Below are 23,511 nucleotides of genomic sequence, written 5' to 3'. Positions count from 1 at the left end.
AACTGGCTTCCAAGTTTACCAATAAACCTGGAATTTTGGATTGTGGAGAGCAGATGCAGGTTCTGCCCAGCTATGAAACAGTTACTGTTTTAGGTTTTGCAAGATTCATATGGAATAATATATTACAAAGACAAAGTTACATTTTTGGAGAACTTTCCAGATCTTTGTTGTGTACAGCAAGATCAAGAAAGTGTTGTTTTTGATTGCTTTTCCTAATTGTTGCACAGGAAGCACAAGGATTTCAATCAAAGTGCTCAGTCATACTTCACATTTCCCTCTGTTGCTCACATCCCATGGGTTTCACTCTGTTTGTTCTCTGTACAGATCCAGAGCCAGTTCAGGAGCTGGTTTATGATTTAAGAAGTCAGTGTGATGCCATCAGGGTGACCAAAACAGTTCGACCCTTCAGCATGGTGTGCTGCCCAGTGAATGAGAACGCTGCAGCTCTCATAGTCAGTGATGGCAGGGTGATGATCTGGGAATTAAAATCCAGCATTTCAGGCAGAAATGTGCGGAACAGGTAATGGGATTTACTTCTCTTACCAAAGTTTCTTTTTTTTTCCAAGTGGTATTCAGTATTTCATTGTATTTTAAAGGCAGCAGTGATCCTTCTGTGCCTGGAAGTGTTTCATTTGCTGTGCATGTGTGTGAGTGAAGGAGGAGGAACAAACTGTGCCATCCAGATAGATCAGTTCCCTTTCTTTGGGGAAATGCAGGAACTGTATTTACTCTTTTTTTTTTTTAAAGGCAGTTCCATCCTGACTGTCTTGACTAAGAAAACAAAAGTTAGAAGGACTATTCTCTTTATTCTGGGGGAGTGTTTTCCTCTCTTTGGCTTTCTTCAGGTCATCTCATTTTCCTTAGGAATGCATCCCTCAATTACAGTCACAGCCTTTTGGTGTAAGGGCCAAAATGAGTCTGTAAAGAACTACACTTTTAGTAGGGGAATGGCTTTCTTCTGGATTTGTGTGACTTTGGCACTATTCCAGCTGCACAGCAGGTGACTGGAATACGGTGGTATAAACAATGTTTTTATACACACAGCTTTTAGAATTTTAGATTTGGAGCAGTCTCTCCAAATACTGTGTGAAGTGATACAGTGCTTTGAACAGTCAATGTACAAAGGCTGTTCTGCTGCAACCCTTTAAAGCACTATGGAATAAAATAAATAACTTACTGCCATAAAAGAAATAGAATTCTTTCACATGTCAGTAGTACCAGATTTTCAGCATAGATCCTCTTGTTGCTCGTCAGAAATTTAGTGGTTTTATTCTTAGAGTGCTAGATGGATTCCTTGTGCTGCATATCCAGGAAAGCTGTTTAGAATCCAAATGTTCTTGTCTTTTCCTTCTTCTGTTCTTAAAAATTACTTCTGAAGCACTGATCTTTGTCAGGAAAAATGTAGTATTATAAGAGCCAGGTAGGTCTGTGCTCTTTGCTGGTGACACAGAGCTGCCCCAGCCCAGCAGGACACGACTGCAGGGGCAGTTTGAGTCCCTTGGGGGTGGAGATTGTCCCTGCATGGGGAACTTGTTTTCCTTTCTTCTGCAGCAGCTCCAGTGCATCACCTCTGTATTCCCCAGTCTCCTTCTGTGGAATCCCTGTAGGAACATTCCAAAATAAACTTCCAGACCTCTCATTAGACAACATGATTGGTAAGAATTTCTTTCATTGATACCACAGCTATTAATTTCTTGTGGCTTTGAATCATTGTACATATTACCTGACTTGAGAACTTAAAATATTTGTTAGAATTATTTCTAATAGTAACTCTGAAATAGAAGATTTCCTGTTTGCTAAAGAAATTATCAAATTAATCCTCTTGAGGATTTTATCTTGACCACCAATGTTCCAAATTCATTTTATTTGAGGAAAAGAAGTATTTTAAAGTGGAATCTGATTTTTTGTTACTAATCTTAGAAGCCAATTTATCTGATACATAATTTCACATTTCTCTTGGTGAAACCAGCAACCAGTCTTCAGGAAAGTTTAATCATGCAAAGCTCAAGAGGAAGAAATGTGTTTTATGCATTGTTTGTAATTCTTCATTATAGAAATTTCTGTCTGAAAACCTTCTATAACATCTCCTATTAAAGTTTCATACTAACAAGAACTTTAATTTTTAAGCAGGGCAAGGTGCAAGCTCTGGAGAAGAGTTAAGGAATTCATTTCTGCAGGAAGTGCACCTCAAATTCCTGCTGACAGGACTTCTGTCAGGGCTGCCTCTGCCCCCGTTTGCCATCCGCATGTGCCCGCCCCTCACAACCAAAAACATCAAACAGTATGAGCCCATCCTTGCTGTTGGTGAGTGCCTTGAGCAGCTTATTCATTGCTCTGGAAAAAACAGCTCCTGTATTAAATACAAATATAGTTAATAGTACAGAGAAAAAATAAATCTGTCAGTTGAGCCAGTGTAATTTATAGTGACCCTTGTATTGGTTTGGTTCTGTGAGTCTTTGGGTTCTTTTTGCCTGCCTTGGGTTTAAGCAATGCTGCCTGAAAAATGCAATTTCATAGCAAGTTTTTATTTATCCTGTTATTTTCTGTGATATTGGTCTGCTGATACATTCAGCATTTTACATGTTGCTCTCACTTAATTCTGAATTCTGGGAAATAGAGACTTCTGCAGCCCTGCATTCCTAGAATAAGTAAATTGACTTACAGAGACTTCATTTTTGCTCTGACATGAATTCCTAAAATTACACTTGCAGCACGTTACTTTTTCTGGATGAATCTATTTTGTCTTACCACAAATGTAGTTAAACTCATCTAGCTATTAGAATAGTTGCCAGCACCTGATGTATTAACTTGGAATTTTACCTATTTAAAGCTGATTTTTCTGGCATCCTCTTTTACAGTTGTTCTCTAAACCACAGGCAGTCCATCACAACATGATGTGGTGCTGCTAAAATGTAACTTGTGGTTTTCCATGAACTGCAACTGTTAAGAAAGGTGAAATATTAAGATTAGAAAATAAATAAATGTAAAGTGCATTTACAGCAAGATCTTTTTAAATTTAACATACCTGAATGGCTCTTTAGATATCCCCTGTTGTATTTCATAGGCTTGATATGAATATAAAGAAGTGTCTAATGGAAAATTGTAAGTTTCAGTGTTTCAGAAGGTTTTTGATGTAATTGAAGCTCAAAGCTTCTAAGTTCTAATTTGAAAGAACTCATTATTTCAGGATGAGAAAGCAGAATTGCTTTAATGATTCCATAAAACGTACCCAAGATTCTCCCCTGGCATTATTTGGGATAACAGTTAAAATATTTCCTTGAGGCATTTACTCATCTCCAGTAATCAAAGCAAAAAGAAACATTCTTTTCTTCTTCAGCTGGGTGGGTGTGTTGTGGAAATGTAAGAAGAATAATCAGATTTTCTACAGCCTCTTCAAAAAGGTTTGGGAAGATGTCTTGATCCAAGTGGATATCAGTGGCTGCAGAGGGTTTAATATTTGGGATTTAAGTTCTAGAAATTAACATAGTTTTTGTAAAATTGTAAAATATAATAGTTACAGGTATCTAAAAATGAGAGAGAGAGAAATACCTGTAAATCCTGCATTTTCACTAAAGCATGGGAGAACAAAAATATGTGCTTATATTTTTTCAATCATTTTTTATAGGTACAAGCAATGGCTCTGTCCTGGTGTTTCACCTTACAAGTGGACTCCTCCACAAAGAGTTAAGCATCCATTCCTGTGAAGTCAAGTAAGATTTTCATTTAAATTCCTGCTATAATCCTTCTAGGAAACAAATGCTGAGACACCTGAGCTGTGTTACCCAGCAGTGTGGGTGTCTTGCCTTGCTGTTAATGAAATCAGGAAAATTGCCTGTTGAGTGCTTTACCTTGACACTGCCTTTGCTGTGTAAGAGCTGTAACACCCTGACAAAACTGTAATGAAAATTACATTGAAGGAAATACTGGAATTGCATCTGTGCCTGCTGATCTGGGATGCATATCAACTGCTTCCAGTCTCTTCAGGGCACTGCAGGACAAAGAAGTCTTTTTAGGACAAGGAACTTTATTTATTTTATATCTATTGGGATTGAGTCCTTTGAAATAGTGCTGGTTGGTATGTCAGGGTTTATTTACTTTATCCCCTTGGGGCTGAAATTGCTGTTGAGAGTTCTAGTTCTAAGAGAAGTAAAGATAATTTTTTAAAGACTGAATATAGGAATAGGTATTTATCCATCCTAAGAAGGAGCAGAGTAAGTTTTAAAGGTTTTGTGATGTGTGTTTGTGTGTACACAATGGCAGAACTTTCTGAATAACTGATGGAACAGATATTCAAGGTGGTGCTTGCTGGTTACATATTGCCAGGCAGATTTAAGCATGAAAATAAAATACTTATTTCTAGTACTAATATTAGTAAATATTTGCATCAGAATTGTGTCATAAAGCCTTCATCTGGTTAAGATCTACATTTTACTGTGCATTCTGCAAAAAATTGTGTACAGGTTATTGAGAATAGGCAGCTCTTAGAGTTCATCATAGAAACCTGCTTGGAATCTACCAACAAAATGAAATAACTTTCTTTAAGTTTGTGGTGTGATTAATTGGCACTGTAAGAGTAGAATTCCCCTTTCTCTTCTAAACCATTTAAATCTTTTGATTTCATACCATTGACTGCACATGAAATTATTTTCATTTGACTTTCCCTTATGCAGCACAAGAGGAGATTCTTTTTTTATTACAGCAATTACAGAACTCAAAATGCAAACCCCTATTCGCATTTCACATGTCAAAAAAAAAAAAAAAACTAAGATGGAGAGGGAGGAAGAAATAAACACAGTTTTGAAAAAAAAGCTTTGTGCATTACTAGAATTATTGTTAGTTTGGGTTTTTCAATTTTGTAAAGGGTTTGCAGGTTTTGAGAAACTTTAAGAATATGTTGCCTGTTTAGCAAATGCCCTCAACAAGTCTTTTTAGAATTCATATAAAATGTTTGTGAATTCTATTAAGCCATAAGCTGTTATCAGGGTAAGTCTTTTAAATATTTGTTATAGTTTCCTCAGTTGTCTGAGTGACTTTCTACATAGTTTTTACAAGTTCAAGGGAATGCTTCAAGCAATTTAGATTAATTCATGGAGATTCTTTTCTTTTTTAATTGATTTTTGTGGAGTGCAAAAGTTTTTCTTCCACTGGGAATTTTTTTTACCTCTAAAATACTGGACAGATTGAATAATGCCTCTGTTTCCATTTTATCTTGAAGAGCACCTTCAGGGACCATCATTATTTTAATAGTAATTGAGGGTACCCTGAAATTGTAACTCAAGGCCAGTAGAGTTCTCAGTGCTCTGTATTTAGGAAGAGAATGTAATAAAAATAAGGCAGTTTTCCTTTACAAATTAAATGTTCTAAATTAATGGGCACTGAGTTGTTTGGGTGTTAGCAATTATGATTTTTGTTTTTTTTTAAATCAAAGTGTTCTACATATGTAGTCATGTGCTGATTTTTTTGTTTGGTTAGTTTTTTATTTAAACTTTGAATTTCCATTGGGACTAGAAGGAGGAAGAATTGCTTCTCTGTCCTTCCTTTTAAAATAATCCGTACTTGTGGGTAACATTGAATGTTCATTTTATTTATGAGTATTATTTAGCTTTCACTATTTGTTTAGAATTATGGAAGTAAATGCTTTGCTGTTGAGTTTAATTTCATTTTCATAAGGAGATTGAGGCAAGAAGCAGCAGCAATGCTTAAAGCACACAAAGAGGGAAAGTCAGGCCACAGCCAGGAGTGCAAGGGAGGGGAAAAATCAAGAATTTTGGGATTTTGGCTTGGTAGAAACTGGGAGCAGGAGGTCAGGATTCCTTCAGGACAGAGAGAACTACAAATCGTTCTTATTACTAACAGAAACTGGAAGAACCATGAAATAACCAAGTCTGATAGCTGTGGACAGTAGGCAGTACAGGAGATAACAAAACATCTTCAGTGCAGAGAAAAATATTTTTGATACGTGCGAATAAAATGCCTGCAGTGCAGCTTTCAGTTCAGAGACACATTTGCAGTTCTCAGTGCAGCTTTTGCTTATTCTGGTAGGGAAATAGCTGTGACTGGAGCAGTGCTGCTCATTCTTTTTCACTGAAGCTCAGCAAGTTCAAGGCTGCAACAGCTTTTATTTTGAAAATTAAAATCTCACTGACTGTAACAAGAATGTCTATGGCCTGCAGGCACGACTTGAAAATTACTACATTACATCCAAATTTTAGCAGTTGAATTGAAGCTGTTTTAGCATTTGAATTTCAGCTGACTGCTCTTTGGGAAACTGCCTTGCAAACATTCATCACCTCTTTAAAAAAACTTTCCTTGAATAGAGAAATTAGAGTGAAAAATGTCTACCACCACTTTGGGAGCACATATGGTTTAATTTCCCATTTTGCCTTTCTCTTTTTTTTACAATCCTTAAATTTAAGTAGCAGCTGCCATGTCATAAAGTCACAACAATCTATTCTCAAGCAGAAATGTAATTTGTGTTTTTATCCACTTCAGTGCACTTCGTGATTTGTTTGCATTGGAAACATTAATCAAAACAACTGAGTGTCACTCCTGAAGTACCTGAGACAAGTTGAATGTATAGAATCTCTAAATGTTACATTTTAAAAGAGTGGATTCAGTCTGAGAAGTGGTTGGCAGCTGAATGTAACTCTTAATTCTGGTAGGCAAAGATGATTTTTATAAGGAAATTTTTGCTATTTCAGTAGGGAACTTGAATTAGGGAGTTTGAACCACTGTCTTCAAATTCTCAGTTTCTGTGTATGACAGTGACAAAAATGATGTTGTTTCAGGTGCAAACAGTCAGCTGAGCTAAGGTTTCCTTTTGATTTTGAGTGTCTTGGGTTTCTGTAGATTTTTATTGGTATTGACAAATGGCCAGGCAGCAGCAGAGAAGTGCCCTGGTAAATCTGAGCTGATGAAGGAAGTGTAGAAATGTGGAAAATGCTTCAGGTCTTTACAGGAGAATGGTGAATAACTACCAGCAATAACAATGCAGTAGGAGTGGACATTTTCCAAAAACCATAGCTGAGTAACAGAAATGGAAAGGTGTCAGAATTCATATTTCTTCCATTTCAGAAAGCTCCCTGGGTTTATGACCCTTTGGAGACTTGCAATGTCACCCATTACTGCAGTTTTAGATTTCTACTCAATCATGCCTGAAATGTTTCAATTAATAATTGAATAGTTCTCATTTTGATTGAAATTAATGGTTGAACTTCCATAAGTCCTGCTGGGAAAAAGACTGGACCATAAATTTTTAAATTTTTTGTGGACTTAGGAATAAAGCTTCCCATGTTTTTAAAGCTTGAACTAAAATAATATAAATATAGCTGTAAATTGTACATGCAAAATATTATGGGAGTGCTTTTTGGTTTCACCCATGTACATTGTATTTAGGAAACTTCTACTTAATGCAGTGTGAGTTGGATTTACTGACAGTAAATCATAAATGCTGTTATTTATCTTTCTCATACTGCACATATATTCTTGCAGAGCACATAGTTGATGTAATAGAATACTTGTCCTGGGAACAGTTCTTAAGTAATCTGTGTTTGAAGGCTTTGAAGAAACCTTAAATCCTTTTATCTGTGTTAAAATGAAGTTGAGCACGTGTGTATTAGAGCTCAGTTTTTATTAGAAGAGCTCCTTGATTTTTGCAGATAAAGCAATTTTTGCAGGCACCAAGACTGTGTGGGAAATGGGGCTGGAGAAGGGTCTTGTTTAGGATCAGGCCCACCCAGTGCCACTTTGTGTCCCTTTTGCCCTGTGGTGTATTTCAGGAATTGGCTGAGAATCCATCTGTGCTGCCAATATGTTCTGAGCACTGGAACTTTACATCCTTGCAGCACTGCAACGTGATTTGCTTGGGAGCAGCTTTGGTGTGATCTGAAAGATCAAAAACAAACAAAAAAAAGACCAGGTTTTTGGTTCTTTTGTGAAATCTCTTCAGGGCCTCTCTTTTTATATCATCTTTATTTCTCCTCTCTCTGGACTGAAAGAATTAAGTCTACCCAGTCTGCCTCCCACATGAGTATTTCCTGTGTGCTGGGAAATTGGAGTTGTTTGATAGTAACCACTGATTTGATCAGAGCAGGGCTTTTAGTTCATGCTAGTGCTGAGTATCTGTGAGGTTTTTCTGCAAAAGTTAGCAGTGTTTCTACCTGAATTTTTTATTTTAACCAAAGTAGAGCTAATGCAGTCTGAAAAGAAAGCTGCTCTTAAATTTAATTTGGTAACTTTATATTCACACCGTAGTTGTTAATGTGTAGCTTCTTGTTATGCTTAAATATTATGTTCTCATAAAGTGCAGAAAGTTACATCTGTGCTGGGTTTTTTAAGAATATACATTAAAAAAAATACTCCAAACTTCTAGCAATTCAAGTATTTTGGCTGATATGTTCCATGTATTTCCTTCTGATCACAGGGGAATTGAGTGGATAAGCTTGAGTGGGTTCATTTCCTTTGCCACATCAACACCCAACAATCTGGGGCTGGTCAGGAATGAGCTGCAGCTGGTGGACCTTCCAACAGGTTTGTGTTTCCTGAGAAGTCTGCTCCAGGAGCTGACAGATTTGCTGGGGAGTGACAAGTTCTGATTTATTTTCTTTTTATTCCTTCTGTTGTCATGACAAAATAAAATAATAGAAGAGCTTTAACTGTTTCTGCTCTTCCTTTGTGAAGCCACAAAGATGTGTTTTGTCTGGTGCTCCGCAGACACACTTGAACCAACCTTTGCAAAAACATCTTGGCCTTATTAAAAGAATAATAAATATAGCAGAGGGTTTGGAAGTAGCCACACAGGGTATTAGTGGTGGATTTTGTTCACAAACTGCACATACTTCCAGATTTCCAAATGTGTTTTGTCATAGTCTGCACCCACTGTTTCGTGTGCCCCTGAAATGGTGTTGAACCATTTGTTGTGGCTTGTTTCAGCAACAGGTCAGGCACATGGTCAGGATTTGAGTGTGAATGAGTGCAAAAGGGATTTTAAACAATAAAATCTGATACCTTTATAAAGAATTGGAAAGGTTAAAAAGTAAATAACTGTTAAAAGATACTACTGATAGCAAAGTTAACAGGTTACATGTGTTTTATTCAACTATTTTGGCCTCATAATGGTTTATAAATATATTTGTAATGAACTCAATATTTGCACAATATAAGGAGGTATAAATGGGGAGATTAGAGAGCACAGATCAGGAAGCACTTCAATAATTTTAAATTATTTTTAAATATGAGAAGCTGGAGCCACTTAAGTTCTAATTGAAGAGCCTAAATCTTGCAGCACATGGCTAGTTCTGAATTGCTTTATATAAAGTGATTTTTTTTCCCAGTTTTTTTAAGCTTGTGGAAAAATCTCAGTTGTTGTATTTCCAAGGTGCTGCACAGAGAAGCTATTCTTGTAGCATAATATTATTGTAAAGTTTTTTCATATAATGTTTTTTGTTCATCTGTTTAAAACCAAAACAGAAAAGATTGAGAAATTAATCTCATGTAAAATGGGAATCTGGCTTTTCACTCAGCTTTTGAATCAGTGTAGAACATTTATAGACAGAAGTCATAAAAGATTCAGAATTTCTGCAGGCAACCAAGTTTCGAGTAAATATCAATACCTGAGACCTTAGCATTTTGTTTGCTTAAAAATGGTACATTTCCTCTTTGAAAGCTTTCAAGAAAGCTGTAGCAATTTAACTGTTTGATTTTTGCTTCTTCCCTCTTTGGAGGGAAGTTTGGAGCCCAGCTTTCTATTTTAGGCATAGGCAAACTCTGCTGATTCACATTTACTTTGACAAAATTCAAATGTATGTTTCTGAACAAAAATATGAAAGAAATTTGCTAAGATGTTGTAAATAGAGGAGAAAGAGCTCTCCTGTCAGAGGCTGCTGGAATTCTAACTCATATTCTTGATAACTAGGTTTATTCATGTAGCTGGCTTAAGTAATTTAGCAGTGAGCTACAAGAGGAGCTAAAGTTTATAGCTTGAATTTTCCTTGAAAGCTAAGGAGAATGAAACTTGCATAGAAGATGCTGTTTGTAGGTCATTATTTATTTTAGTGGTAGCTCTAACACCTGTAATTCTGCAACACTTCCTACAGCTGGATGAAAATTTTGTTGGGAATGAGATTATAAATTCTTAAGATTTACTATTTTAGCTGGTAAGGAAGAGAGAATGGTTCTGATAAATGTGGAATTACACCATGAAATACTATCACACTTAGTTCATGGCAGAGTTAATTTCTCTTATCAAACTTGAAATCTATTAATAAATTTCCTCTTTGGGGAATGGAGAGAATCTCTCATTATTTTTGAGTGGAAAATAATAACACTTGGAGCTCTCTCTCTATATTTATGTAATCCTGATGCATCCATTTGAGTTGTGCTCTGGAAGTGAGTCAGGAGTTAGATTTGACAGTAGAGTTTACAATATATTTAATGTAAACATGGAAATTATAATGATAAACTCTGAAATGCAGTAAAATGAAATGCAGTAAAACTTTGACAATGACAAGAGTAACATTAGAGATGACTGGTGATTTGGAGATGTGCTGGTTTGGTTTGTAAACTGGTTCAGTTTATAAGCTATTTCTCTATTTCTCTTTAGTTTATTGACTGTTTCTGTTCTCCCCCTGTTTTGTGCTCCAGGCAGGAGCATTGCATTCCGTGGGGAGCGAGGCAATGATGAGCCAGCCATCGAAATGATAAAGGTGTCTCATTTGAAGTAAGTGCATCAGCCTTGGGAAGTTTATAAATTTCACTGTACTGCATGAAAATCCTCATAACATCATAGACATTCCAAGAAAAAAAGCACTTCAGAGTATATAGAAAAATATTCAGCAGCATCAAGAGGAAAATGCTTCCAAATATTAATTCCAAGTGCGAAAGCTGTGAATGTTTCTCTGGTTGACTTTGTCACTTCAGGATCCAATCACAATCCAAAATCAATAATTAATATTTTATTTCTGTCAGGAGTTGTTTTTACTAAACAGACTTTTTGATAATATTAAGGAGAAAAAAATTGCTGGACTTTTTTTTCAACTTTGATTCTGTTATGCGTTAATTCTCTTTTCCATAACTTAGGCCTTACTTAAAACTAGGAAGTTTGGCATTACAGATTGGATGATTATTCATATTTATTTAGCTTCTGTAAGTATTTCACACCTTTATAATAATTGTCTGCTGGAAAACCAGATGTGAGATACAGTTGTTTGAAAGATCAGCTGATAAATGACCAAGTTGTTTCCTTTCCAGTTCTCATTCTTTTGAGCTGAAGCCTGTGACAGGAGGCCCTGATCTTCATTGTATCAAAAATAATTGTAGTACTCTGGGAAACTACTTTCTTTTACAAATGAAATTAAAGTAGTGTTGAATTTGATTGGGTATTTTCTCTAAATCTTCAAAGCTTCTTCTTTACAGTGGAGGAAAAAATTAATGTCCTCTAGCTTGCACAGGAATATTTTTGCTTAGGAGTTCCAGAGAATTTGGAAGAGTTCAGCCATATAATGTTCTTAATAATGCATTAAAAATTAAGAAGAGCCATGGGCTTAGCTGAAGAGGCTGGAGAGTGTTGAGTGAGACAGGAAAGGAGGCTCACTTGCAGAGAGATGAATGCAGTGCTTTAAAGGACAAACTGCTGCACGGCCTCTCTATTTCCAAGTTAAATGTGAAAAGCGGAAGATTAAAGGTGTTTACACTCACCCAGCTCCACAGATGAGCCATCTGAAGACATGAATGACAAGTGGTTTAGTGTGAGATGATTTTATGCTCATTTATCCCTGGGTTAGGAAGTGGCATGCATCTGCAGGAGGGAAAAAACTCTGTCCAGCCTGCAGTCTTGTGTGTTTTTCTGGTATTTTGTGCCATCAACTCAGGCTGAACATGGTGAGATCAGAGTTGCTGCTTCTCTCTCTGAATTATTGCCCTTGTCTCCTCCACAGTAATTGTGCAGAACCACCTGTCAGAAATTTCTCATTCTGTTAGCTTTGAAAAGAACTCCTTTTCAGACATTCTTTTGCTCCTCAGTAACTCAAGGGAATCACGAGCTTCAGAGGGGATTTAATTTGCTCTGCTAACTCTTGAGGGCCTCCAGAGTGCTGGTGTGAACAACATGTGTGAAGTAAAATGCTCAAAGGACTCTTGCTGAAGTAAATTCTCGTTTGTTTCAGGCAGTATCTAGCTGTGGTATTTAAAGATAAACCACTGGAGATCTGGGATGTCAGAACTTGCACTCTGCTCAGGGAAATGTCTAAAAACTTCCCTACAGCCACTGCTTTGGTAAGGAGCAAATTCTGTTACCTTTTAATAAATGTAATACATTGAAATAGTATAAAATCTCTGAGCAATTTTGCAGCAGGTGTTACTGTAGCTGTTAGCATATACAGGTAAGTGCTTTAACATTTCATCTGTCACCAAATGGAGGCAGGAAAAAAGGAGGTTATGATGCAGAAATCTGCTCTGTGCCTTGGGTGATGGAGGGAGGTACTATAGAAAGCAATCTCCTTGGGAATCATTATAAAGCCCCAGTAAATTCAGGGAATAAACCTTTGTCTTTTCCATTTTTCCTGGGCCATTTTCCACAGGAGTGGTCACCTTCCCATAACTTAAAAAGCCTGAGGAAGAAGCAGTTGGCAGCCAGGGAGGCCATGGCCCGGCAGACAGTGGCATCAGACACTGAAGTCAGCAGCGTGGAATCCTCTGTGATCAGGTATCCCTGCTCCTGATGGAATCCTGTGCTACAGCAAGTGTTGTTTTTCTACCATGTGCCATTTTTCTGATGAGAATAATATTTTAGAACAGATTCTTGAGCACATAGCAAGGAAAAGAACTTTATGGGCCTCCCTTTAGTTTTTATATGTGGGACTTTGATACATCTATTTCTCTCAGGGATGTCTGTGGCAGTCCATTGGTTACCTGGTTCTTTTAGTGAAACTGTTATTTGTCCTTGGACATTTCCAGGAGAGTAGAAGTAATAAATAATTAACTGTTCAATAAAATGGTTAGAAGGATATATGCTTTTTTGCTTTTTTTTTTCTGTTTCTGTGCATTACTAGGTAGAATTTGTCTTGCAATTCTGATTTCAAGAAACAAATAATTGTGTCTCATTATGTTCTTTTTCAAGCTTGTTGCAGGAAGCTGAAAGTAAATCAGAGCTGAGCCAGAACATCTCTGCCAGAGAGCACTTTGTATTTACAGGTGCTGATGGGCAGGTTTATCATCTCACAGTAGAGGGAAACTCAGTAAAAGACAGTGCAAGAATTCCTCCAGATGTGAGTTCCAATTTTTCTTTATCATTGATGCTTTATTGTTTTTGCTCAGCTTTGATTGCCAGAAGAAAATTGGGGATAAGCTTTGTAGCAGCAAATGTCAGTAATGTAGTACTTTGAAATCTGAAATCTGAATTCCAACTTAAAATCTGAGAGCAATTCTGTTTTCACAGTCTTATATGTAACTTCTCCTGTTTTAACTGAGTAGAATTTGTTGGTCTATCAAGTTGTATAATATTTTTTTTTAAATGAATATCAATGTTGAAATATTTATTCATATGTTTGAGTCTATTAATCCCAAGGTACTTTTCTGCTTCTTAAATACTTTCAGGGAAGTATGGGTAGCATTACTTGTATTGCCTGGAAAGGGGATATCCTGGTTCTTGGAGATGTTGATGGAAACTTAAACTTCTGGGATTTGAAAGCTAGAGTATCCAGGTATGAATGCAAATTAACTCTGTCAAACATGAGATGATGAGTATTAGAATGTGGAATGTTTTCATCCTTCCTCATTTTTATTCTTCACTGTAGGGAAAGATACAAGTTTTTTGGAATAAAAAATTAGAAAATGTCTACTGTGTCACAGTTCCCTACATTTAATCTCTTGTGTTTTCAGAAGAATTAACATTTAATCACAGTTTTAAAACCAGCTAGATATCATTTTCTCACATTAAATCTGCAATGGGCTCTGGTAAAACATTAAATATTGTAGTATTTATTTCAAGCATGTAATAATTTTAGTTTAATAAATTGACCATCTGGACAGCCATTTATATGTGCATATAGAGAGATTGTTCTCCTCAGTCTGTGCAGTACCAGGATCTGCAAAGTTCCTGGAAAGGATTCAATTTCCTGGAATATTGGGTATAGAATGATGGATCCTAATCTTGTCTTTTCTTAGGGGGATTCCTACACACCGGAGCTGGGTGAAAAAAATACGGTTTGCCCCAGGGAAAGGAAATCAGAAACTTCTTGCAATGTACAACGATGGGGCAGAAATCTGGGATTCAAAAGAGGTAAGGGGCTGTGAGTTTAAAGCCCACACCTCACCTCTGAAAATCAGGATGAGTCAGGGATTAAGTTTTACTGAGTCAGGATTTCTTGCTGGCAGCTGTATGATAAAGTCATATGGCTTTTCTCAGAAGACTTTTATTCCCTATAAAGCATTTTTGAGCTGCCATCAATGACAAGTATCTTCCACTGTTAAAGCTGACAATATCTGAGATCCTCTTTGTAATGGTTTTGAGGCAGACCTTGAAAATCTAAAGGGGATTCCCCAACCTGAGACTTTAATCCGTGGGCAAGAGATTGCTTTCACTGCAGGTTTCTTTGTGTATGGTCAGTAGATTTAATTAAATAAACCAGAAAATGTTGTTCATTAACATGGTCTAGCTTCTCTTCTTACTCAGAAACTCTGTAGTTATGTTCACAAACCTTTTGGGTTTTGCTTTGTAGGTCTTTCAGGGGATTATAGTACCATGGGGAAGGAAATATAATTGTACTGTTTTAACTGCTGGAATAAGTTCAGGGTATCAGGGTATGAAATGGGAATTTTAATTTTTTTCCTGTTCACTTTGTAAAGAGCACCAGTTCCAAATTCAGACACTTAATTAGTGCAATATGAAACTCCACTGATGATAAGAATGGGCAGCAGATAGGAACAACTACTGTGAATTACATAAGCTGAGTAGTTTTATTACCCAATGAGTCTCTCCTTGAAGCACATTTGAATAGTTTTGATGCCACAGGATACTCCTCCTGTAGCTGTTCCCTCTTCTTTTTCTAGGATAAAGGAGTTTCCTACATGAAAGCGTTTAAAATTAAATTCACATTTTCAGTCCAAAGTCTTTTGGAATATCTGTAATAATATTTTATAGTCTCAGTTCTATTATACATCTAATCTTGTCCTGTTAAAAAAGATAACAAAAAGGCAGCTGTACACTGTGCTCAAAAGGATTTTTTCTCAGCTCTAAATTGGGAAATAGTATTGTTCCATGGCAACCATGTGATCTCTCCATGGTTTCTAAATTCCCACTCTCCAGAAAAGACCATTATTGAAATGATTTATGGCTAACTTCACCTTTCATCGTGAATTTTGTGCTGTGCCTCCTGGGTGTGTGACACAGCCTCACACGGGGTGATGGAGAGGCTGCTAAAAATAAAAAATAACTGAACTTTTCCAGGTACAAATGGTGAGCAGTTTAAGAAGCGGGAGAAATGTGAATTTCCGGATCTTGGATGTGGACTGGTGCACGTCAGACAAAGTGGTGCTGGCATCAGATGATGGATGCATCCGAGTGCTGGACTTATCCATGAAACCCTCGTGCTTCAGGATGGATGAACAGGATTTAATAGGTATGCTCATGTCTTTTATGCTACCCACTGCTTGAGACTTCCGCACTCCCCTTTGGAAAGTGGAGCTCAGCACTTCTGTTAGAACAGGGAATTGTCACATGTGGAGAATTCGGTGCCTTTTCACTGATTTTCATAGATACAGGTAATTTTTTTATGCTTAGGGCATATGCATGGTTTTTTTAAATACAGGTTTAATCTCCTAAATAATAAATACTTTTTAATATATTAATTGAAGTATAAATTAGCAAAATAAGAGCTTTTTGTACAGGCATTTAGCAAATTGACTTACAAAGCATTGACACATCGTTTAGGTATCAGTACCTGCATCACTGGATGCTCATTACATGATTTAGAAACAATTTTTGATGTGTGAAAATGTATTTCCTGATTTTTTTTCAGGTGTTTGTAGACTGATACATTGCTTTTCAAACAGACCTTTAAAATAGCAATATTAGTGTTACTTGCCTTTTTAGCCATATGTCTAAGAAGGGAATTTAAATGTTTAACTAGTTAACTAAGCTATACTTTTTTTGTATTTTTTATTAGTGGTGTTCCAAATAACTCTTCTTGTTGCCTTTTGAGTCAATCCTGCTCATACAATTCCTTAAGTCATTTCCTCAAAACCCAGTAGATTTTAAGATATATGTAATAAACTGTGATGTGAGGAGCTGTGGTATAGATTTATGTGAGGAAACATATAATTTATCACAGCCAGTTTTGTTATCAAATGTTCTGCAATATTAAGTTATAAAAATGAATGTTGTAAAGCCAAGCACACTGAAATGAGGCTGTGCCAGCTGCCTGTGATTGAGCTGTCCTTCTGCCTCTGCTCTGTGGTAATGCTTTAATTACCAAATCACATTTACAACAGTCCTACATCACTCAGTGCACAAGAGGGACAGGGAATTGTGAATATTTAATCATGGAGCTGGTTTTGGTACTTGTTTTACTCCTCACTACCTTACTGGGTAGCATTTACTGCCTGTCAGCCACACCTTGTACTGAGTACAGACTAACTGACTTTCACATTTGTGTGACAGCACTTCATGTACATGTTTTATCTTATTAAACTTCCCACCATCCTTTCCAGGATGGGGTTTAATCCTTGCATTGTACTGTAGGAATTACGGGGACAAAGCCAAACTAAACTTTGCACCATGCCCTTGTAGTAGCAATAATCAGTGCACACAGCTCTGCCAAAGCCAGTAGAATGCATTCCAGGAGTCTATGGCATAATTCACTATGGAATGTCCTGAAATTCTCATTTGAGCATGGTTGATAACCCTGTACCTTCTATGAAATGTTTTTGCTTGAGTGTAGTGAAAAGTTTTCATGACTAGCAGCCTGTGCTGGGTGTGTGAGAAGACTTTTATTTATGATTTTCCTGGTGCTTGCAAACCAGCTGAGACATTTTCTGATGAACATTTTCTGGTGGCACATGTTCTGCTGGTGCATTTTCTGTGGTACATTTTCTGGAGGTACATTTTCTAGTGGTACATTTTCTAGTGGTACATTTTCTGTGGTACATTTTCTGTGGTACATTTTCTGTTATATATTTCCTGGAGGTACATTTTCTGACCAGTGAACACAGCATTATTGCACATGACCCTCTGGACAATGAATCTTTTCCTTTTGTTTCAGAACCTGTCTGGTGTCCCTACCTGCTTGTTCCAAGGGCTTCATTAGCTTTAAAAGCATTCCTGCTGCATCAACCATGGGATGAGAAATATTCTCTAGATATTATGGACATGTAAGAAGAAATATAGATCTGTATATAACATACTATTATTTTTAAAGCCTACATCTTTTATTAGCCTTTCTGTGCAAATAACTGTTGGATGTATAAGTTTCCTCAGTCTTGGGGACAGTAAAAAAAATCATTATTTCACTATTTATTACTAAAAGTAATAAGTTGATAAGGCTCTAAGGTCAGGTATTTCTTCTGGCTTTCAGTAGCACTTGGCTATTAAAAACTGCAGTCTGCTTTAAGTATGGGTAATATTTTTATGGCATTGTATTACTTCTGAGAAAATTGAGTTCTCTTTGTTCTAGGAGTTAATGTAGCAGTCAGAGTTGTTCCTAAAGTGTAACTGCAGGTGATACTCTGATATTCTGGTAGATCTGGCTGTACTCTTGGAGTGCCACATTCACATCATCGTAGGAGCACATTTCTGTGTCCTGGATTGGCTCATAGTCACATTATAATGCTCTAGGCATTGCCATTTTTATTAGTTTTAAGGTTAATGAATAAAAGAAAAATGGGAAAAGGAAGCTTGGCACTGACTCTGAGGTTCAGTGGGAGCAAACTCAATCTTTAGCTGCTGTTTTGGAACTGGTAACTGGATAAAGAATCCTGCATGAGTGGCTTTCCAAAAGAATGTGAAAGATTGTTTCTATGTATGTGCCTGTATTTTTCTCCTACAAGTAGTGCTCTTTCATTTCAGGTAATTCTGTCCTTTTGGTAATGTAGAAAACCTCTATTTTTTCCTTCTTTTCTAATCCAGTGATTATCCAGAGAATGAAAATATTAAAAACCTTCTTCAAGAGCAGTTGAATTCATTGTCCAAGTAAGAGTTTTTCTATTATTATTTGTGAAAGTTGTGGAATTCTGAGAAGGCAAAAAATCTGAAGTTTGTGGCAATTCACAACTAATTAAGAAAGAATTCTTTTTGCCTCTCTAAAGATACACTTGAGTAATGAGTTTTTACTTAAAAGAGGTTATTTTTTATGTAATTTTAAACTTGGTGCTTTAAAGGTAATGACAGGGTCGGTACATGATTGGCAACTGGCCTGTGAGCATTTGGAATGTTTTAAGCAGTACTTCTCAGGGATTTAAGGGTTCTTTATGCTGATCCTGACTGCACTGGATACTGCTACTTAAATACTCCAAGGTTTGTTAGGATATTTGAGCTCTGAGGAAAATAAGATGATTCCAGCAATCCTTTGTTGAAGATGCAGTTCCAGAATAATGTTGATGCACATTTACACAGGAAACAGATTTTGACATTTTCAATTTAAACCTTGAAAATTCTAGTTAAAGCTAGCAAATGGACAATTTTGTCCATTTGCCTTTTGTCCTTTCATTTAGTTGGGTGGAATAGGTAACAGCCTGTTTTTATCCAGTCTGAAACACCTGTGGAAAACCTAAATTCGTGCATGTGCATCCCTTCTGCTATGACACTACATAGCTGCAAGATTATTTGTAGCTGAATTAATATTGTAATTAGTAGAATTATTGCAGACTAATTGGTAGCTTTGCATACACCCTGGTGGTGATTCCCTGTATTGCAAAGAGAAAGAGTTCCTGATGGACTCAGTGCATTTGCTCCTGGAATCAGTTATACTTCAAATTATATATAATTCCTCTTGTAATTGTTTTCATAGATGCATTTTTTTCATTTCAGAAAAGAAATTGTGTATTTTAGGGGTTGATTTTTTTCAGTTTGTACATGATGTATCCTATTTGTGTTCAAAACTAACCAAACAAAAAAACACACACAGCATTTTACAGATTCTTTAACACTTTCTCTTTGTTTATTTATTTTTCTATTTTTTTTTTTCACTTTATGCAGTGACATAAAGAAACTTCTGCTTGATCCAGATTTTACTCTGCTGCAGAGATGTCTTCTGGTTGCCAGGTAGTAGAGATTCAGATAAATATAGAAAATGTTTCCTAGGAAAATCTTGTTATTAATGCATAGGAATGAGCTGAACTTGAGGAACTCACCCACTTGTCCTTTAACTTAGCACTGTCCCTAAACTACTTTATTACCCATATAGAAGAGTGGTTTTAAGACCAAAATGGAAATGTTACCTCACTGAAACAGTTTTATTTGCATGCTGGATACAAGGAGCTTCCCTCAGTCTTGGTGGCACTTTTATAACTGCGGTTCTGGCAGCCACATTATTTTGTTCACGCTCCAAAATGTCATTTAGAACTTCACAACAATTCTGTACAAACAGGGAGGGCCTGGGGTTTATTTCAAGTGTATTTGTTCTGTGTGGTTCCTCTGCCTAAACTGAGCTAATTTTAATCTGTCTGTATTCAGAGATGGTTTCCAAACTTGTGGAAACTAGTACCTTGTGGTTGAAAGAGGATATCAGTGACTAAGTGTAAAATAATAACAAATATCAATTTCCACATATTTCTATGCTGGACATTCCTGGAGTTTAATTGCTGTTGACCTACCTTGCTGAATGTCATTCCATAATGTTGTCCCATTGATAATGCAAAGTACTTGTGCACAGTCCTTGAGAAAATGAAATACATGATATTTTTATGTGGTTTATGGAAAAATACAAACCTGTTTCACATCCTGCTTTGTATCTTCTCAGACTGTATGGGGACGAATCTGAGCTGCATTTCTGGACTATTGCTGCCCACTATTTGCACAGCTTATGCCAGGAAAAGCCTGCAAAACCAGACACAGCCGTCCTTCAAGAGCAGCTGGTTAATCCTCTGGATATATGTTATGATGTACTGTGTGAAAATTCTTACTTCCAGGTATGTCAAAGAGTTTGATACCAAATTTAATAGGAATGTCATCAACACAATAAACACTCACTTCCCTGTACATATTTCACTTTTATTAGTAACATGCCAGTCTGGATTAAAACATTCCTAGTACTTAAAAATAGAGGCTGTTCTAAAAACTGGCAAGATATGTAAATATCTTTTAAATGCCTGGTTTTATTTCTTATGGTAGGCTTACATTTAAAATATTTTTCATTCTTTGTCCAGAAATTCCAGCTGGAAAGGGTAAATCTCCAGGAAGTGAAGAGATCAACATATGATCATACCAGGAAATGTGCTGATCAACTTCTTCTCTTGGGCCAGGTTTGTGGGTAACATTTGAATTTTTTATTCTTCTTCCCTGTCTGTTTCATGTACTTAGCCTATTCAAGGAAGGCTTTTGCTAACTTTATTTGCTATTTCATACTTGTATGAATCCAGTGCAGAATTTTTTTTCATTCTTATGTTAAAGTCATGATGGGTTTTCAATGCTGTCCTTATTGCAAATATCCTATTGAAACAGACTCTTAGTCATTACTAGACAGGGAGGTATTTTTGTAGCCTGTTTTAGAATTACTTCCATTGTTGTTTGTTCCATGTCTGAAAAAGGGTAAAAATAGAAAGGCTTTTAAACAAAATTAATATATTGTGGTCAAAGTTGTATTTTTTTCTCTTGCTAGACTGACAGAGCAGTGCAACTGCTGCTAGAAACCAGTTCAGAGAATGCACATTATTACTGTGACTCACTCAAAGCTTGCCTGGTCACAACTGTCACCTCATCAGGGCCGTCTCAAAGCACCATCAAACTGGTAGCAACCAACATGATAGCCAATGGAAAGCTTGCAGGTAAAATAGCTCCTTCTCTTTGCTTGTAAACTCATAATTCTCATCATTTTGAAGGATGCCAGTGGAAACAGGAGCGAATCCTGCTGTGATAGATCTTACATGTTGCATGTGCTGTAGCAGACATTACACAGAGTAGTTAACACAAGAATGATCAGTAACCGAGTTATAAAAGCCAGCTTGTCTTGATTTATTTTCACTGGAAAACTTGCTTCTGGAGGAAATCTTTTAGAATTGTTTGCACAAAAAAAAAGCTGAGCACATAATATGTATTTTCCACTTTACTAATTAAAGAATAACTAAAATTTGGTGTCCTGTTACAAAACATGAAACATGGATTTAGTCTCCTTTTCAGTTCAGAACTTTGTCCATAATATGTGTTTCTTTACAAGTACAGGTTAATTTTGCTTAATGCAAGAGCTGCAACATAATTGAAATATTTCAGTTATAACCATATAACTGAAATACTCAGATATGCCGAGAAAGTTAAAAGTCTGTGCTTGCCTGGAAAAACTACTTTCCACTCTGTAGACTGTTAATAATTGCACTGTGGACAACATTAAATTAAAATAAAGAACTACCTATGAAATCTATTTATTTCATTTTCAAAGATCATTATGTCTTTATGATGAGCAGTCCTGTGAACCCCTAAGTTTGTGTTCAGAATAAAGATAAATGAGAGCTTTGCTTGGCCTCTGTAGCCCAGAGCAAAGATGCAATAACTGGCACACGGGTTATGTTGAGAGCAGTCTCAACATCCTCACGTGCTGAGGATATGGAGATCCTTTTCCACACTGAGGTAGCAACTCCTTTTTCCCTGGATTTCCTGAGTGGAGTGAATTTCTGTGTTCCAGAGGGGGTGCAGCTGCTGTGTCTGATTGACAAGGCCGCAGACGCCTGTCGCTACCTGCAGACCTACGGCGAGTGGAACCGCGCAGCGTGGCTGGCCAAGGTGGGCAATTCCTCACTTCCAGGCTGGTAACACCAACCACCTGCTTAGCATCTGTGCTTAGGAAGGCTGAGGAGGGTTCTGGAGTTCCCTAAATAACTGAAACATGTTAGAAATACCATTTAGCCACGCAAAGCCAGTCCGTTCAATCAGTGCTGGCAGATTCTTCAGCCTTCTGACCACACAGCTCTGCCCTCATCTGTGTTACAGGACTGAGGCTTAAAAAGGCTTGGAATACTCAATTTCCTAATTTTTCAGTAGTTTGGGAAGGTCCATATAGCTGCAGCAGTATAAAGTTGGTAATAAACTACAAAAGCCCACTCCTGGATGTGGATAAATAACTGGGCAGTGACTTTGTGCTGAGCTCTATGTAGTGTGTGAGCTGATTTCAAAATTACCAACACCCACATAAATTTTCATCATCTTCTGTTTTGGTGTGCAGCCATAATTACAGCAAAACTACCAGACACAGCATTTATTCTCCACATTAAAAATGGGCAGGAGTTAGTAAGGATTTTTCAGTGTCTCTTAATTAAAGTTTCTGTTACATTTCCTGAAGAAGGAATGGAAAAAGTACTTAGATTTTCTAAATTAGTGAATGCTGCTTTTCAGAAAAATAAAGATTTTTTTGTCCTTAAGTCTTTGATAAAGGATGAAGAGTAACTTCTTGATTTAAAAAAACTTAAGAAAAACTTGGGGTAAAAATGATGTTAATCACATGTAGAAATGAAGTGACCCAAGTGAAGTGTTTTTATACCCAGATATCTCTGATTTTCCTTAATGCCATATTAATTCAAGGAATATGCGTACTTTTTATTAAAAAACGATGGTTGCAGATGCTTTTGCTTCTGCCCAGAGGAGAATGCAGCAGCAGCAGAGTGCTGTGTGTGTGTGGGAGCTGGGAACTCGCTCAGGCTCTGCTGTGTCCCGCAGGTGCGGCTGAGCTCGGAGGAGTGCGCGGACGTGCTCCGGCGTTGGGTGGATCACCTCTGCTCCCCACAGGTCAACCAGAAATCCAAGGCCATTCTTGTCCTCTTGTCTCTTGGCTGCTTCACAAAAGTTGCAGAGATGTTGCACAGGTAAAGGTGAAACAGCAGCTGTGTTTTCTCTTGTCCACACTTCTGACATCTGTTTCTATTTTAGCAGGTTTTTCTTTAATTAATTTTAACCTCTGGGCTACAACTGGCATTTCATTTTAGCACAGGCTTTAAGACTGCCAGCACCCATGGACCAAGCAGCAGTGATTTATAGTATCTATGATTTGTTCTGAGTAACTTCAGCCCTGATCTTTCAGAAAAATTTATAGCAGGTGTCAGTTCTTGAGTGCAAAGAAGAAGGGGTGATATAAAAAAGTTTTACAAAGCCTCTCTGCAAGTGTTTTGGTGTGATGTCCTGGAATACTTTTCTGGTTTGTATCTTAACAAATGATTCTCTTTTTTTGTTTTTTTCCCCTTTAACAGTATGAGGTACTTTGATAGAGCAGCTTTATTTGTAGAAGCTTGTCTGAAGTACGGGGCATTTGAAGTTAATGATGATACAAATATCCTTTTTCTGAAACCCTGTCTTTGCTCACTAAATCTTCACATGTGTTC

At 36.9% G+C, this 23,511-nt stretch overlaps 1 protein-coding gene across 10 annotated transcripts in view; it reads left to right on the top strand.

The window, feature by feature from the left end:
* The window catches only part of WDR11 (WD repeat domain 11), a 34,770-nt gene that overhangs the window by 8,735 nt on the left and 2,524 nt on the right, over positions 1 to 23,511 (top strand). For 3 of the 10 annotated variants that reach the window (XM_086901214.1, XM_086901211.1, XM_086901208.1), the window contains exons 8-28: positions 325 to 520; positions 1,552 to 1,655; positions 2,128 to 2,304; positions 3,626 to 3,710; positions 8,423 to 8,529; positions 10,642 to 10,717; positions 12,162 to 12,270; positions 12,576 to 12,700; positions 13,115 to 13,262; positions 13,591 to 13,697; positions 14,161 to 14,275; positions 15,443 to 15,614; positions 17,256 to 17,364; positions 18,119 to 18,181; positions 19,187 to 19,252; positions 19,950 to 20,118; positions 20,356 to 20,451; positions 20,808 to 20,973; positions 21,825 to 21,922; positions 22,853 to 22,998; positions 23,380 to 23,459. In XM_086901214.1, the coding sequence (XP_086757340.1) occupies positions 325 to 520; positions 1,552 to 1,655; positions 2,128 to 2,304; positions 3,626 to 3,710; positions 8,423 to 8,529; positions 10,642 to 10,717; positions 12,162 to 12,270; positions 12,576 to 12,700; positions 13,115 to 13,262; positions 13,591 to 13,697; positions 14,161 to 14,275; positions 15,443 to 15,614; positions 17,256 to 17,364; positions 18,119 to 18,181; positions 19,187 to 19,252; positions 19,950 to 20,118; positions 20,356 to 20,451; positions 20,808 to 20,973; positions 21,825 to 21,922; positions 22,853 to 22,998; positions 23,380 to 23,459 (2,514 nt within the window). The remainder of the gene's footprint in view (positions 1 to 324; positions 521 to 1,551; positions 1,656 to 2,127; positions 2,305 to 3,625; positions 3,711 to 8,422; positions 8,530 to 10,641; positions 10,718 to 12,161; positions 12,271 to 12,575; positions 12,701 to 13,114; positions 13,263 to 13,590; positions 13,698 to 14,160; positions 14,276 to 15,442; positions 15,615 to 17,255; positions 17,365 to 18,118; positions 18,182 to 19,186; positions 19,253 to 19,949; positions 20,119 to 20,355; positions 20,452 to 20,807; positions 20,974 to 21,824; positions 21,923 to 22,852; positions 22,999 to 23,379; positions 23,460 to 23,511) is intronic. The other 7 variants (XM_086901205.1, XM_086901209.1, XM_086901212.1 and 4 more) reach the window with 3 other exon arrangements.

The sequence above is a fragment of the Cyanistes caeruleus genome, chromosome 8 (genome assembly GCF_971803275.1).
Source record: "Cyanistes caeruleus chromosome 8, bCyaCae1.hap1.1, whole genome shotgun sequence".
Lineage (NCBI taxonomy): Eukaryota > Metazoa > Chordata > Aves > Passeriformes > Paridae > Cyanistes > Cyanistes caeruleus.
Note: the sequence above shows the minus strand (reverse complement) of the source record. Positions and strands in the feature narration are given on the sequence as shown.